The following is a 17,228-nucleotide window of genomic DNA, read 5'->3' on the forward strand; positions in this document are numbered from 1 at the left end:
TGCCTGGCCGTTTTGATTTGATCGCTTGGTGAAAGGTGGTCAAGGTTTGCGAGTAATGCTGAACATTCACTGTTCTCTCATGCTGCGGGAAGAGAATCAGAAGGGGTCCATCTTGGTCAAAGAAGAACGTCAGCATAACCTTCCCTGAAATCGTGTGGTGACCCTGGATGCTTCCACTTGAGACTTTGTGGTTTTGATTCTGGTTCGAGGTGATGACACCATCACTCATCTGCAGCCACCACTAGTGCCAGGAGCGCATTCCCTTCCCGAGCATAGCGCTGCAGATGAGCAAGACAGTGGGCCATTAGACATGCTTTGTGGTCAGGTTGAAGACTGTGGGGTATGCACTGCCTTGATCCTTGCAAGAGACATGCAGTGTTCGCTGTATGCTTGTGACATTCGTCGACGAATATCCGTTCCTCCTACTCCTTCCGCTGTCAGAAAACTAAGAACACCACTTTGCTCATCTGTTGACCCCTCCATGACACTTTTTGCATTGCGACTGGGTGGGCGAATGATGCATGCTGCTGCTAGCTCTGTATAGTCACGTGACGTGCACATGCGTGCCCTCTAGCGAGGGGCTGTGAACTTCCACGCTTTAGTCGCAACGACACGTCGTTTTACACGCCACGATGTTACCCTCCTGTCACCAGTTTGCTCATTCCAGACTCCAGCTCGTTTCTTTTTGAACGCCCCTTATATTCTGTGTAGGAGTTCCATGCACTTCATTAGAGAATTACATTATAACATTATTTATTGTGTACAGTAGTGGTTTTCAAACTTTTTGTGTCTACGACTCCCTGCGACTCCCTTCACACATTACGTACAGCTCGAGGTGTGGAGTAAATAAGCTTAAGTTTCCGAAACGAAAAAGGAATTAAACTGTTTCTTTAAGCGTTGGTACAATTTGGTTTGATTAACTTTTAGTGTAATTACTTCTTACTTTCGTAACAAAATTAATGGGATAGCTTAGCTTGCTTCTTTATCCTCAGTTCTTCAGATCTCGTCAGAAGAACGATAATTCCGACTCGGGACTCTTTCTCCACATTCATTCCCGACCAGTATTATCTATTGATGACTGCCAATGTTAAAAACTCATATGAGTAGTATGTTGCAAAAGGTATCAAAACACGAATAATCTTGTTACCTACTTGTCGATACTTCTTCTTCATGAAACTCCAAAACTCAGGCAGTAGCCATAAAACGAACTTCGATCTCGATGTGGAGCCTGAAGCAATATCAATAAATTTATCTTGTTCTTCAGTGGTAAGTGTTGATGGAAGCTCTGTATTGAAAGGACCTTTCATTAATTTCCGTGGAACATGTTCTCTAAAGTACTTCAGAAAGTAATCATTGAGTTCAGGTAAAGGATCCACAAACACAAGATTTAACTTCTTCATTCAACTGGAAGTAATCGTTTTCTAAAATTGCATGAAGTGCACCGAAAACTTAATGTGTATCTTTTTCGCCCATCTTTTTCTTCCACAATACTTGACAACCCATCCACCACGCTGCCACAGTAACGACACTTACTTGCTGGCCCTCTACATATCACTAACCGTTCAGAAGTTGTTCCTTTACTCAGAAAACAAATAAACGAAATTATCATTTTTATGAAAACTTCGGGACGCCACTATTGCACGCCCCTGGCAACTGCGCCGCACGGTTTCAGAACATCTGGTATGTGTCACTGCAAAAAAATTATGAGTTTTGTACAGTCTTCTCTCCTGATGTTTAAAATACGCTACAGGCCATTAAAATTGCTACACCACGATGATGAAGTCCTACAGACTCGAAATTTAACTGACAGGAAGAAGATTCTGTGATATGCAAATGATTAGCTTTTCAGAACATCCACACAACGTTGGCGCCGGTGGCGACACCTACAACGTGCTGACATGAGGAAAGTTTCCAACCGATTTCTCATACACAAACAGCAGTGGACCGGCGTTGCCTGGTGAAACGTTATAGTGATTCCTCGTGTAAGGAGCAGAAATGTGTACCATCACGTTTCCGACTTTGATAACGGTCGGATTGTAGCCTATCGGCTTGCGGTTTATCGTATCGCGACACTGCTGCTCGCGTTGGTCGAGATCCACTGACTGCTAGCAGAATATGGAATCGGTGGGTTCAGGAGGGCAATACGGAATGCCGAGCTGAATCCCAACGGCCTCGTATCACTAGCAGTCGAGATGACAGGCATCTTATCCGCATGTCTGTAACACATCGTGTAGCCATGTTTCGATCACTGAGTCAACAGAGGGGGACGCTTGCCAGACAACAACCATCTGCACGAACAGTTCGACGACGTTTGCAGCAGCATGGGCTACCAGCTCGGAGACTATGGCTGCGGTTACCCTAGACGCTGCAGCACAGATAGGAGCGCCTGCGATAGTGTACTCAACAACGAACCTGGATGCACGAATGGCAAAACGTCATTTTTTCGGATGAATCCAGGTTCTGTTTACAGCATCATGATGGTCGCATCCGCGTTTGGCCACTTTGAACAGTGGACGTTACATTTCAGATGTGTTACGACCTGTGGCTCTACCCTTCATTCGATCCCTGCATAATACTACATTTCAGCAGGATAATGTACGACCGGATGTAGCAGGAGCCGCAATGGCCTTTCTGGATACAGAAAATGTTCGACTGCTCCCTAGCACATTTCCGAGATCAATTGAAAACGTCTGGCCAATGGTGGCCGAGCAACTGGCTCGTCACAATACGCCAGTCACTATTCTTGATGAACTGTGGTATCGTGTTGAAGCTGCTTGGGCAGCTGTACCTGTATACGCCATCCAAGCTCTGTTTGACTCAAAGCCCAGACGTACCAAGGCCGTTATTACGGCCAGAGGTGGTTGTCCTGGGTACTGATTTCTCAGGATCTATGCACCCAACTTGGGTGAAAATGTAATCAGATGTGAGTTCTAGTATAACATATTTGTCCGATGAATACCCGTTTATCATCTGCATTTCTTCTTGGTGCAACAATTTTAATGGCCAGTAGTGTGTACACTCTCAGAAGAAAGAGACACAACATGAAGAAATCATACGAACGGGACGAAAATCGCTAAATATGGTGGTCATGTACAGACAAACAAATGATTTCAATTTCAGAAAAAATGTATGATTCTTTCGAGAAAAAGAACTCCACAAACTGAGCAGTTCAGTAATGCATTGGTCCACCTCTGGTCCTTACGCAAGCTGTTATTCGGATAGGCATTGATTGATAGAACTGTCTGATGTCCTCCTGAGAGATAGCATGCCAAATTCTGTCCGATTGGAGCGTTAGATCCCGTAATAATCCAAACTTTCTCAATTGGGAAGACGCCCTGCAATGTTTCTGACCAAGGTAGGTTCATGCAAGCACGAAGACAACTAGTAGAAGCTCTCGTCATGTGCATCTACATCTACATGATTACTCTGCTATTCACAATTATGTACCTGGCAGAGGGTTCAATGAACCACCTTGAAGCTGTTTCTCTACCGTTCCACTATCGGAGATAAACGAGCATTTACATTTTTCTGGGCGAGCCCTGATATCTCTTATTTTATCGTGATGATCATTTCCCCCTATGTAGGTGGGTGCCAACAGAATATTTTCACAATCTGAGGAGAAAACTGTTGATTGAAATTTAATGAGAAGATTCCGTCGCAACGAAAAACGCCTTTGTTCTAATAATTGCCCCTCCTATTCTCGTATGTCTATGGCACTATCTCACCTATTTCGTGATAATACAAAACGAGCCGCCGTTCTCTGAACTTTTTCAATATCATCCGCCAGTCCTACCTGATTCGGATCCCACACCGCATAGCAATACTCCAGAATAGGGAGGACAAGTGTAGTGTAAGCAGACTCTTTAGTAGATCTGTTGCACCTTCTAATCGCAGTCTTTGGTTTGCTCTACCCACAAGATTATCGATGTGATCGTTCCAATTTAGGTTATTTGTAATTGTAATCCCTAAGTATTTAGTTGAATTTACAGTTTTCAGATTTGTGTGACTTATTGCGTAATTGAAATTTACCGGATTTCTTTTAGTACTCATGTGAATAAATTCACACTTTTCTTTATTAAGGGCCAATTGCCACTTTTCTCACCACACATATATCTAAATAATTTTGCAATTCATTTTGGTTATCTGATGACTTTACAAGACGGTAAATGACAGCATCATCTGCAAACAATCTAAGACGTCTGCTCAGATGTCCTATGTCGTCCTATGTCAGATTCGTCCTATGTCGTTAATATAGATTAGGAACAATAGAGGGCCTATAACACTTCCTTGGGGAACGCCGGATATTACTTCTGGTTTATTCGATGACTTTCCGTCTATTACTACGAGCCGTGTCCTTTCTGACAGGAAATCAGGAATGCAGTCACACAACTGAGGCGATATTCCATAGACACATAGTTTGGTTAGAACACGATTGTGAGGAACGGTGTCGAAAGCCTTCTGAAAATGTATTTTAGTCAATTTTTAGTCAATTTGACATCCCCTGTAGATAGCACTCATTACTTAATGAGCAGAAATTAAAAAACCAGTTGTGTTCCGTAAGAACGATATTTTCTGAATCCATGCTGACTATGTGTCAGTAAATCGTTTTCTTCGAGGTACTCCACAATGTTCGAATACAGTATATGTTCCAAAACCCTCTGCAAATCGACATTAGATATATATGGGCCTGTAATTCAGTGGATTACTCCTATTTCCCTTGGTGTGTCTTGAGCAACTTTCCAGTCTTTAGGTTCGGAACTTTCTGTGAGCGAGCAGTTGTATATAATTGCTAAATATGAACCTATTGCATCTGCATACTCTGAAAGGAACCTGACTGGTATACCATCTGGACCGGAAGCCTTTACTTTATTAAGTGATTTAAGTTGCAGATGGAGATTATCTAGCAGAAATGTAGTCCGATGATGGTTTGCCATGAACAGGTGAAAAAACGGGTTGCATAGTTTCGTCGACGTACCGCTATTCTGTAATGTGAGGGTGCTGTGGATGACAACCAAAGGAGTCCTGCTGTGCAATAAAATGGCACCAAAGATCTTCACTTCTGGTTGTCGGGTAGTATGGCGAGCGACAGCCAGGTAGGTATCCCACCGCTGTCTGGGGCGTCTCCAGACACATCTTCGCTGATCATCAGGGCTCAGTTCGAAGCTGGAGCTTCACTCATCACTGAAGACAATTCTACTCCAGTCAATGGCATCCCAGGCAATGTGCCCAACACTACCGCAAAAAGGCTTGTTGGGGTACAGAGGTCGATGGTAGTCGGGGCAAGGGGGACTGTGAGCTCAGAACCCTTTCTATGAGCCAACAATTAATACTGCTTGTGCTCACTGAAGCACCAGTTGCACGTCGGATCGATGGTAATCGTGAATCTGGCTCTCAGTGCCTCTCTGACAATTGTTCAGGACCCTCGTTTTGCCATCTGTCTAGTTCGACCATATCCTACTTGGTGCTGTGTACGGCTATGGTTCAACCATCCGTGCCGACATTTTTGAATAGTGCCATCGATCCGATTCAAGTGTCGAGAGATTCGGTAATTACTCCAACTGGATTCACTGAGCCCAACTTCACGTCCTCTCTCAAATGCCGACATCTGCGTACACTATTCACGGACAGATCTGCGAGGCCTAGCTACCGTACAACTGTGTAAATGGAATGAAATTAGCAAGTACTTTATGCTCCGGTATCGACATGTCCACTGGTTATCCTTGCCAGGAACGCAGTGAAGTTGCTCTGCAGCATCACACATTCATCCATCGACCACTAAAGTTTACAGTTTTGCGTTTTCCGTCGATACCTTTATGAATATCAATTTGTGACCCATCTCCATAACTCCTTTTCTTTTCTTTTGCCTTAGAGTGTATTCTTATTCACTACCAGTGAAAAGCATTGCCACTCAATCCATGACCATGTACTATTCGCTCACACGGTAGCACGGAAAGCGATAAGCCCGCCTTCACGTTGTGATAGGTAGTGTGTTGACTATGGCAGGTACCGGCACGAGGAGAGCGCAGTCTGAGGATTCCACGGCCGAGGCGGCAGCTGGAGCAACCTGGTGAGACGGGTGCTTTCGGGGCGAGTCGAGGTGTCTGCGCCTTCTTCATGTTTATAACCGACTGCCTAATGCTGTGACCTGTAGTGTAGTGTTGACTGTGCGACATGTACATGAATGCCATGCGGGGTACCTGCGCGGTCTAGGGCGTCTCACAACGATTCGTGGGCCTGTCCCGTCAGAGGTTCAAGTCCTGCCTCGGGCATGGGTGTCTGTGTTGTCCTTAGTGTATGCTCCACTCATGCTCATAAAGTAAGAATAATTGCAGAATGTGGTGCCACACAACGTGGGACTACCCAAAACTGGCGATAATAGCATTGGCACATAGGGAACACACAGTATTGGTGACAAGTTGAGAAAATCGTCCCGAAACACACGTGCTACAAAACGCCACTGTTTCCTGCACATGTACCCCGACATCAGTATAGGATATGATCACCATGCACACGTATACAGGCCGCACAACGGGTTGGTATACACTGGATCAGGTGGTCGAGCAGCTGCTGGGGTATAGCCTCCCATTCTTGCACCAGTGCCTGTCGGAGCTCCTGAAGTGTCTTAAGGGTTTGAAGACGTACAGCAATACACCGACCGAGAGCATCCCAAACGGCTCGATGGGGTTTAGGTCTGGAGAACAGGTAGGCCACTCCATTCGCCTGATGTGTTCTGTTTCAAGGTACTCCTCCACGATGGCAGCTCGGTGGGGCCGTGCGTTATCATCCATCAGGAGGAAGGTGGGACTCAGTACACCCCTGAAAAGGGGGACATACTGGTGCAAAATGATGTTCCGATGCATCCGACCTGCTACAGTTCCTCTGTCAAAGACATGCAGGGGTGTACTTGCACCAATTATAATTCCAACCCACACAATCAAACCACGAACTCCATACAGGTCCCTTTCAAGGACATTAATTGGTTGGTATCTGGTTCCTGGTTCACGCCAGATGAAAACCCGGCGAGAATCACTGTTCAGACTATATACCTGCACTCGTCTGTGAACATAACCTGGAACCACTGTACCATGTACTGTGTTCTTGACACCAGGCTTTACGGACTCTCCTGTGACCAGGGGTCAGTGGAATGGACCTTACAGGTCTCTGGATGGATATACCCTGTCTGTTCAGTCGTCTGTAGACTGTGTGTCTGGAGACAACTCTTCCAGTGACTGTGCTAATCCAGTGGCTGCGGTAAGGTCCCGAGCAAGGCTACCTGCAGCACTCTGTAGCCGTCTGCGGGCACTCATGGTGAGATATCGGTCTTCTTGTGGTGTTGTGCACTGGACGTCCGGTACTGTAGCTCCTGGATACGTTTCCTGTCTGCTGGAATCGTTACCATAATCTTGAGATCACACTTCATGGCATGCGGACAGCCCGTGTTTGACCAGCCTCCAGTCGCCCTAGTATATCGCCCCTCATAACGTCTTCAATATGTGTTCTTTGAGCCATTTTCAACACACAGTCACCATTAGCACGTCTGGAAACGTCTGCACACTTACTCGCTGCACTGTACTCTGATATACACCAACACACCTCTACGTATGTGGACTGCTGCCAGCGCCACCGTGCGACGATCGCAGGTCAAATGCATGACGTGGTCATACCCCGAGGTGATTTAAACCCGCAAACCGCCCACCAGAGCGTTGTTTCACCATGTGTCAGCATTATCCTTAATTTATGAGCATGAGTGTAGTTTAAGTTAGATTACGTAGTGTGTAAGCCAAGGGACCGATGACCTCAGCAGTTTGGTCCGATAGTGACTTACCACAAATATCCAAAATGCACAGCAATTTGGTCCCATAGGACCTTACCACAAATTTCAAAAATGTACATGTATGATAAGAGCACGGGTTGCGGGTTCTCCAACCGCAGTGGAATCTGGTGTGGTCTGATGGGGCAGCTACTGCCTGGACGCGTCGTGGTGGCCGTCGCCTTCGTCGTGATGACGTCCGAGTGCCTTAATGGTGTGACGTGCAGTGTGTGTGTGTGGCAGGTACCGGTACGAGGAGAGCGCGGGCTGGGGTTTCCGCAGCCGCGGCGGCAGCTGGAACGGCCTCGTGGGGCGGCTGCTTTCAGGGCACGTCGAGGCTGCTGCTGCCCTCGTCATGATGACACCCGAGCGCCACCGCGTCATCGACTATTCTCTGCCACTCATCTTCTCAGGGTCAGTGGCCGTCCTTCCTCGAGAGACGTCTAGTGCTCTTTACTAAACAGTATGTTCACTGTCAACTTCGTCTCATCAACAGTACCAATTAACATAAATGCTTCATTTATGAACAGCCCTTTGGGCAAAATTTTTTGTTTGCCTTGCTTTCTTAATTTGTGGCGTGTGTGTAAAATGACTCATTTGATGTCACTACGACTTGTCGTGTACATGATCCATCGAATATGAAACAAATGAAAGCGACATCGTTTACATTTTGCAAGTAGGACTTCGGTATCACCATATTGTTTGGAGTTAAATATCGTAGTTGATGTTTTTATTTTATTTTATTTATTACGTGGTATGAATGTAAGCTGCTTCAAGGCAACAACAAACCGCAGATCCCTCAAAAATGCTTCTTTCAGATACGGTTAGTTATAATAAAATAACAGGCAACTACATATTGGTAGCTAAAGACTTCACGTATTTGATGCTTTTAGCGTTATAATTTACGTGCTATGAACGTATACAGTTTCAGTGCTACAGGACAATGATCAGCTATCAAAAGCGCGTCGTCCTGGTACAATTTGTCATCGTTAAACATGAAAGAATGATATTTGTAGATACAGTCATACTTACATGCCACATGCAGCGTAAAACTGTCACTGGAGAGTGTTGAGATCATATATCATAATTAGGAGCGCGTTCCTTGAGATACAACAGGTCATTTCACAGCGTACAGCAACCATAGAGGACACCACGTCGCGATGAGAAGCACGTCTCATGTGAGAATGGCTTAACCCTCAGAGTTCCAGCAATGTAAAACACTTTAACGTTAAAATGTTCCACAAAATTGATCTTTATCGTCATAGTAAGCAACGAACAGAAGAAAAAAATGGCAGAAAGTATACAGTCTATTATTTTAAGGAAGAGGTTTCGCTTTGGAATATAATCTAAAAATGTTTCACAAACCTAACGTTAATTAGCATAGGAAGCTAGGAATACAAAATAAATTGGCAAAAAGTAAGCAATCAATTATTTTAATGTTGTCGTTTCACTTTTGAACCACTGGGGCTTACAGTTTTCAACCACCCATCATTCTGTGAGATATATTTGAAAGAAGTTTTGTATTTTTCATAGATACAATCACACATGTCGAAACTTCCAAGAAGTCATAATGTTTAAAAGAAATTATAGGCCTAAATAAGCAACAGAAATAGGCCTAGAATTTAATAAATTTATATCGAAAGCACATACTGCTCCAGTGGTTTCATTCGAAACCAATCATAACAGCAGTAGTACAAACTCAAATTTACTTACTTTCACTGTCATTGATCTCTCCAGTAAGATCGTTATAAGAAAGAAACCATGTCACAGTCTCCTAAAATCATGTAGCACAGTCTCCACGACAACTGTTACTTTGAATGTTGTGGCTACTACAATGCACTACATTCATAGAAATGCCTCCGTGTACCACTCTGTCTTGCAATAGCATCGGTGGTGCCATGCGAAAAGTCCTGGCACTTCAAATAAATTTAATCAAATGGAGATTGTGAGCAGAAATCACTGGTAGAGTTCGTGCAGAATGCCGTGGTTGGTAGATGTGCAGACGGCAGGGCAGCCATTGGGAGAGTGGTATTGGTGGGTGTTGCAGGAAGGCACTGTGAGGGAAACGCCGAGCCCTGGAGGGACAGTGCGTTCTAAACTGAAGCCTATACTCGCATTTTTTGTAAATATTGTGGGGCTCCCCTACACGCCGACGCATGCGTGGTGATCATTCAGAAAGATCTGTCAACTCTGCAGGAGGTTAGTTTCGAGACGCAGCGATTTATTTTCGCCTGACTTGTTGACCATTCCTAACTTTCAGAGAAGCAGCATCAGTGGCGAATTTTGAGTAAAACCTACACGTTTCTCTTTTTGCCATGTTAAAATTTGCTTCTTTTGCCAAAACGCAGCGGAGTTAACACAATCTCAGCTCACTAATATTTTTTGTAGACACACTTGAGAGGGAATTTTGCAACAGTGGTTCATTAAGTTTATTAAGTGAGGAACTGAGGAAAAGTAAGGTCAGTCTCTTATGAAAAAGCACATCTTCATTACAAAATAAATGTGTAGTATCTCCACTTACGTTGTTCTAAACTCCATAGCATTTCTCGTTTCACTAGCTATAGGGGGCCCTCAAAAATTACATTCTTTCATCGAAAAAGTTTGTAGTTACATAATGAAATTTTTCGTAATAACTATATGGCAAAATATTCTCCCCTTTGCATGCTATCATTTGCCAAACTCTCATTTCAGTATTTTAAACCATTTATGCCATGTGACTACGGTCTCCCGTCGGGTAGAGTGTTAGGTGGCTGCAAGTCTTTCGATTTGACGCCACTTCGGCGACTTGCATTTGGATTTTGTAGATTCCTTAACTCACACCTATTCCAGGTACTGTATCACAAATTCAGCTATGTTTATTTGCGTCCACGTTAGGATACAAATGTACTTTCATGGAGTAGAGTTTTTTTTTTAATTTGAATTTAGAATCTCACTGCAAGCGTTCCGCGTTGAAATTATTTGTTTCATGAAGTATTTTCCTCAAACAAAGTAAGTTGAAGCTGATACTATTACGAGATTTTTAGCTGCTGAGATAATGTCATTTCGGGTCATTTCATTCATCAAAGTGACTAAATGTTTATAGGGTATTAGGCAAAGTTGGTAACAGACGACAAAAGCACTTATCCTTGCACAAATTAGACCTAAGAGATGCGAATTTGAACACTTGAAAGTTGGACTGGTATAGGATCAAGTATTTCACGCACGTATTGAAAATTGAGTTGTTACTTCCGAGTAGCTTTGCCTCATTTTTATTTTGATTTCCACGAGCTTACAATCTCATATCGTTAGTGAGAAGATCAGATCATATTTTCATTGATTCACATTCTCCCTTTGGGCGTAAGTTACTGGGCTTAAAATGTGTTCATCACTTTGTGAGAACACTCGTAATCTATTGAGAATGGAGGGGGGCTTACAGTGCGTGTTAGTGTTGTTAGCTTACGAAATGTACGTATGTCTGAAGCTAGTATTTCTGCCTTACTGTCCGCAGGATGAACGTGTACATTCAGGAGCCAAGAGAGCAAGAGTTCAGATGGGTCCACTTTCTACTACCCTTTGACAATTGCCTCTGGCTGTGCACCGTGACCTTGGTAGTCACCACTTGGGTGGTGCTCAGAATTCAGAGGAGGTGCAGAAAAGCTGACGAAGGAGATGACAAGGGAACATACAGCGATTTCCTGCAAGTCGTGGGAATATTCCTCATGCAAGGTAGGGCACAATGTTTGGAGTAATAAAGATATGTAGCTGAAATGTCCAAGAAAACTCTAATATGACTGTCAACTGAATTTGTCTGTTTTACTAGGAAAAATATCTTCGTGAGTTACGTAACTTTATAACAGCTGTGAGTTTCGTTTGTAGCTGTGACCCGCAAAGAAGGGAGGGGTGAAAATTACGTCTCTGAGAGTCAAAACCATGAACTGGGACGCATTGTCAAAAGGTAGAAGTAATGAAGAGCTTGTGTAGCTGTCGAAACAGTCGAAAATGGTTTAAACAAATAAATAAAAATAAGAAAAACGAAAAATAGAAAATCGTGCCAGTGAGAATTGAGCTCTTAGCCATACGGATAGATAATTAGTGCGCAATGCGTCATATAAAGGGTATTATTATCGATAGTGGTGTGATTTAGTAAATTGTACCTCTTGTGCATCGCAGGTTCTGCGCAACTTTTGGAGCTGAGAACGCCTTTTTTCCAACAAGTCACAATGTGCAAGAATGCTAGGACAGAGTCCTTTTTCGGGTTTCACGCGGAACGGTCACATATAGAAGAAGCACACCAAAAGTGTACGAACAGTTCGCAGACCTGATGGAATTTGAATTAGTAACTTTTTAGCGAGAAAAATTAATTTGTAAAAGCAGTATAGCAATCGCAAACTTCAGTGTGAAACTGGAATAAATTAAATAACGAAAAGTGTGAGGTCATCCACATGAGTGGTAAAACGAACTCGTTAAACTTCGGTTACACTATAAATCATTCTAATCTAAAAGCCGTAAATTCAACTAAATACCTAGGCATTACAATTACGAACAACTTAAATTGGAAAGAACACATAGAAAATGTTATGGGGAAGGCTAACATAAGACTGCGTTTTATTGGCAGGACACTTAGAAAATGTAACAGACCTACTAAGGAGACTGCCTACACTACACTTGTCCGTCCTCTTTTAGAATAATACTGGCGCGATGTGTGGGATCATTACCAGATAGGACTGACGGAGCACATCGAAAAAGTTCAAAGAAAGATAGCACGTTTTGTATTATCGCGAAATATGGGAGAGAGTGTCACAGAAATGATACAGGATTTGGGATGGGCATCATTAAAGAAAGGCGTTTTTCGTTGCGACGGAATCTTCTCTCGAAATTCCAATCACCAACTTTCTCCTCCGAATGCGAAAATATTTTGTTGACGCCGACCTACATAGAGAGAAACGATGACCACGGTAAAATAAGGGAAATCAGAGCTCGAACGGGAAGATGAAGGTGTTCGCTCTTTCCGCGCGCTATGCGAGATTGGAATAATAGAGAATTGTGAAGGTGGTTCGATGAACCATCTACCAGGCACTTAAATGTGATTTGCAGAGTGTACATGTAGATGTAGATATAGTAGATGCAATTGCTAACGAAAACATGGTTGGGACTAGGTATCGTCGGGAAGTGTGTTACTTGCTAAGTCAATGCACGAAGTAAAATGGTATGTACTGTTATCCCTTTGAAGCAACGTTTTTCCACGTAGGTTTGAGCAACTTCAACAAGTGAAGAGTGATGTTTTCGATTTGGGCAACACGATCACATTTCGCAACGAAGGGTGTTCTCTATGTTACCAATCACCTACCTATGTCCGATCGTAGCAAGGTAAACTGCTGAAATGAAAGGCGGCCGAAAAATGTAGAGGAAGAGAGATTGAAGCCTGTCCACCATTTTAACTCTGGACTCGTATCATCATCGTCCTATCATCCAGGAAACTGGAAGAAAATCAGTATAGGGCACAAACCCAGGACGCTGTAGTGGGAAATTTCAGGAGTGCGCTTAACTAGTAAGGGTGGGCAGATGAAGGCTCCGGGTAGCGGCTGCTGATGGGGGAATTAGAGAACGTTAGATAGTTAATGGTCCAACGATCCATTTTCCCCGGTTCAGTTACATAACTAGTAAACAAGTACCTCTATTACTTTCTTATCTCACACAAAATATGATTTGTCAGAAAGTTTCATAACAGCGTGTTCTCTGTACAATAAGTATTTGAGGAAATAGCTTCAACAATGATTTAGTTTTTAAATAAGTCTTCGCAGCTCCTCAGCTCCCACAAAGCAGATTTCTTTGAATTCGTTTCAAGTAACTTCACAGCCGTTACGAGAGAGCCACGTGTAATGAGTAGGAATATATTACTAATTAGTTTCCTTAAGTTACTCTTCTCAAAAAAATTCTTTCGTTAAGGATACCCTCCAGTTGTAGGGTTCATTAGTTAAACGGAGAATTCTTAGGCTTTAAGGTCCAGGGTTCAATCGTCAGCTGGTCCTAAGATTCTTCTATTTATTGTTTCTTTCACCTTGTAGACGAGGAAAAAAATCATGTTTCTACATGGTATTGTATAGTGGCGGGGGAAATAATGTGTAATATATAATGGAAACTGATTAATAATTGCTGCTTAAATAATCAAAAAAATAAATCTTGGAAGAATAATTGAAAAAAAAATTGGAAGGTACACATATCCTGAGCGAACTCCAACTGGCATCAATATCAACAGACCCTGAATATTCAATACATACATTCAGTATTTAAATTTATTTACTTCTCTGTCCTGCTACCGCCATCGTGTACAGAGCCTGGCATGACAATATTGCACTGTACTCTGACATATGACGGATGGCCCTTCCTCTGCTCATGTAAACTACTCCTGTCTTCCTCGATCCTCCTGATGCAAGACTCTCGGCCCGTCGCGGAACGATAAACAGACGGTGACGGTCGTCGTGAATGAACGAGTAAACCTTGCTATCCGGACCACCTTCCAGAACACCCCTTCAGTGTACAAATGGAATACACATCTCTTCAACAACACCAACTCTGCGGAACTCGTCACACGTCCACCCGCGACCACTTATAGAGACGAACAGCTGAATATAAAGAAATTAAAAAAAATGAAGAACATATCTCTACTTGTTTTGTTCCTATGCCAATATTGTTTATGGTACAAAATTATTATTATTTTATGTGTACATCTCATGTGTGTAAAATGAAAAGAACGAGAGAGAAAAAAATAATAATATGATACAATACAGTGTGCTTGTAAATAATGCCTTGTAAATGTAACGAAATTCGCAATGTTAATCAGATCTACTAGCCGTTGATGTGAGTTTTAAAACAGCTACGAGAAATCTCTCAATTCCATTATTGTGAGACAATTCATAAGCTCGATCTAGTCATTGAATTTGTTCAGTTCCTTGCTGTTTAAGAATATATTTATCCTAGATATGTTGAGTGGATCTTGCAGCGTTTTCGGTTGAAATAATTCGTAAATACAACCAGATAAAGGAATATACATGGTCATCAAGAATGTCTGTACTTGAGCAGACACATTTGTGCGAGGGGAGATATGGGTAATCCGTGTGTACATTTCAACATACGCCATTGAAAATAAAGACATTACTCAGTCAGGAGACGTATGCATCAAAGATAAGTAATCTTTTTTTTCTGCTTCTTGAACTAAAATATGCGTGTTGTTGCTTTTCAATGTTTTTTAGGCTTCATCTATGGGGAGAAGCTCCTTCATTGACTTGTAGTCATTGACAAGATATTAAAGCATGGATAGTTATCTTGTAGATTTACCACTTGCACAACGTTCTGTGCATGGTACTTGATGATATCACTTTATCTTCGCTCCAGCAAAAATAGACTATACAACATGAAATAATGTGAGAAGGTGGTAATTAACAAACAAGCACTTTCCGGACATCGCCCAAAATTCGAAAATATAGCAGTTGTGATAAACGTTGTACTTAAAAATTGAAAATGTAAGTTACTATAATTTTAATGATGCTTCAACGCATTAAACAAGAATAGTCCAATATTATTACTGGAAAATTTATATACAGTACAAAATGTTATGTATATTAAAAGATATTGTTAAATATTCTTCTAACAATATATATTTGTACTATCTAAAGAATTGTGTAAGAATTAGCAGTAGATACAGAAAGTTGTATGTCTACTTTCTTTAATGTACTATCAATGTGTGTTATGTGCCACATTATGAAGACAAGTGTCAGAGTTCACATATAATAAGATTAACAAATTTATCAATTTTTCTACTGGAGGTCTAAATCCCCATTGACAGCTGCATGAAGACGTAAACACTGCAATCGCTCTGATGAATGATGATCTGTCTTCAGTAGCGACATGGGCGAAAAACCTGGGGCTTATATTAAATTCAAAAAAGACGCAAGTAATCTTAATAGCCCATCAGAAATTAATAAGTTCAGATTTCCGCGAACGGCTACCTCCTATTCTGCTCGGAGGTACTCCAATACCATATCAGAAAACAGTGAAGAACTTGGGTGTAACTTTGGACGAGCATCTCAACTGGGCGGAGAATACAGTCGCAGTGTGCGGAAAGACGTCTGCTTGTCTCTATGCTCTCAAAAAGTTTCGGAACATATTCCCACAGAACTTGAAACGCCAGCTCGTGCAAGCACTCGTTCTACCAAACCTCCACTATTGTGATGTGATTCAACAAGGCATGAGTAGTGAAAACAAAAGACGGCTAGAACTAACCATGAATGCCTGTGTGCGTTACACCTGCAACATTCACCGATATGATCATGTTAGTGCTTCATACTCTGAGCTATGGTGGCTGCGGCCGGACAAACTGCGTGACTACCACACTCTATGTCTACTTCACCGACTCCTCGTCGCGCAAGCACCCCAGTACCTAGCTTCAGAGATTAAAAACCTGTCATGCCATCATAATCGAAACACGAGGTCACTCTTATCTGGTATCCTAACTGTGCCCACTCACAAAACAAAAACTTTTGCAAACTCCTTCTCAATTGCCGCTGTCCGCCTCTGGAACAAACTGCCCCTTACCTTGAGGAAAATTCAATCTCCTGTTGCTTTTAAGAAGAAGTTGAAGCCTTTCCTACTATCATCCGCATAAAATTTTCCACAAAATTAACGTGCAAGGCCAATCCTCTCATCTGTCAAATAGCAAAGCTAGCGTCTCCTATCTTGCTCCTGAGATGCCTTCCTCTTCATCTATCTCTATTAGCCACGCAGTCTTCTTTTCCTTTATATTTTCCTTAATTATGTTTCATCATGTCTCTCTATTCTTCTCCTCCCTTCACCATGAGTCTCCATCATACTCCCTGCTGCCAGCACTCCTGTCTAAAATCTTTCTCTTCAATAATGTATTTTTCGAGGTGTACCTTTCTAATTGTTTATCTCACTTTTTGTATTAGATGTAGTTTAACATGCCTACTAAAACATATGACTGTAAAATAAGTAGAATGCCTGGTTAGATGTAAGAGAGGGCCTGATGGCCCTAATCTTGCCAGGTTAAATAAATAAATAAATAAAATCTCGAAAGGTGTTGATGAAGTTCTTTATAGTTGTAGCGCAGAAATAAACTAGCCAGTCACTGAAATTTACATTATTCCATAGACTAGAGCATCACACTTTCAAAGGCTACGAAATCATATCAGTATTATGTTCAACAGTACTAAAATAGGGCTCTCAGAGGAGTAAGGTCAAATCTCTCATAAAAATTATAGAGTTGGCATTGAAAATCTTATAGGAAATGCACAGGTAGCTTTGGAACTGGTACAGCACGTTGTTGCGAACAAAAATCATACCTGTAAGATAATAAAATTATTTGTGAGGTGAGTAAAATGTAAAAAAAAACTGAGATGTCAACATTGTAAGAAATTTAATAACA

At 42.2% G+C, this 17,228-nt stretch overlaps 1 protein-coding gene across 1 annotated transcript in view; it reads left to right on the plus strand.

Moving 5' to 3' along the window:
• Positions 1-17,228, plus strand: part of LOC126273381 (glutamate receptor 2-like) — a 166,906-nt gene that overhangs the window by 70,393 nt on the left and 79,285 nt on the right. The window contains exons 2-3 of the mRNA XM_049976934.1: positions 8,054-8,224; positions 11,298-11,515. Coding sequence (XP_049832891.1) covers positions 8,054-8,224; positions 11,298-11,515 — 389 coding nt within the window. The remainder of the gene's footprint in view (positions 1-8,053; positions 8,225-11,297; positions 11,516-17,228) is intronic.

Source organism: Schistocerca gregaria, chromosome 5, assembly GCF_023897955.1.
Source record: "Schistocerca gregaria isolate iqSchGreg1 chromosome 5, iqSchGreg1.2, whole genome shotgun sequence".
Classification (NCBI taxonomy): Eukaryota; Metazoa; Arthropoda; class Insecta; order Orthoptera; family Acrididae; genus Schistocerca; species Schistocerca gregaria.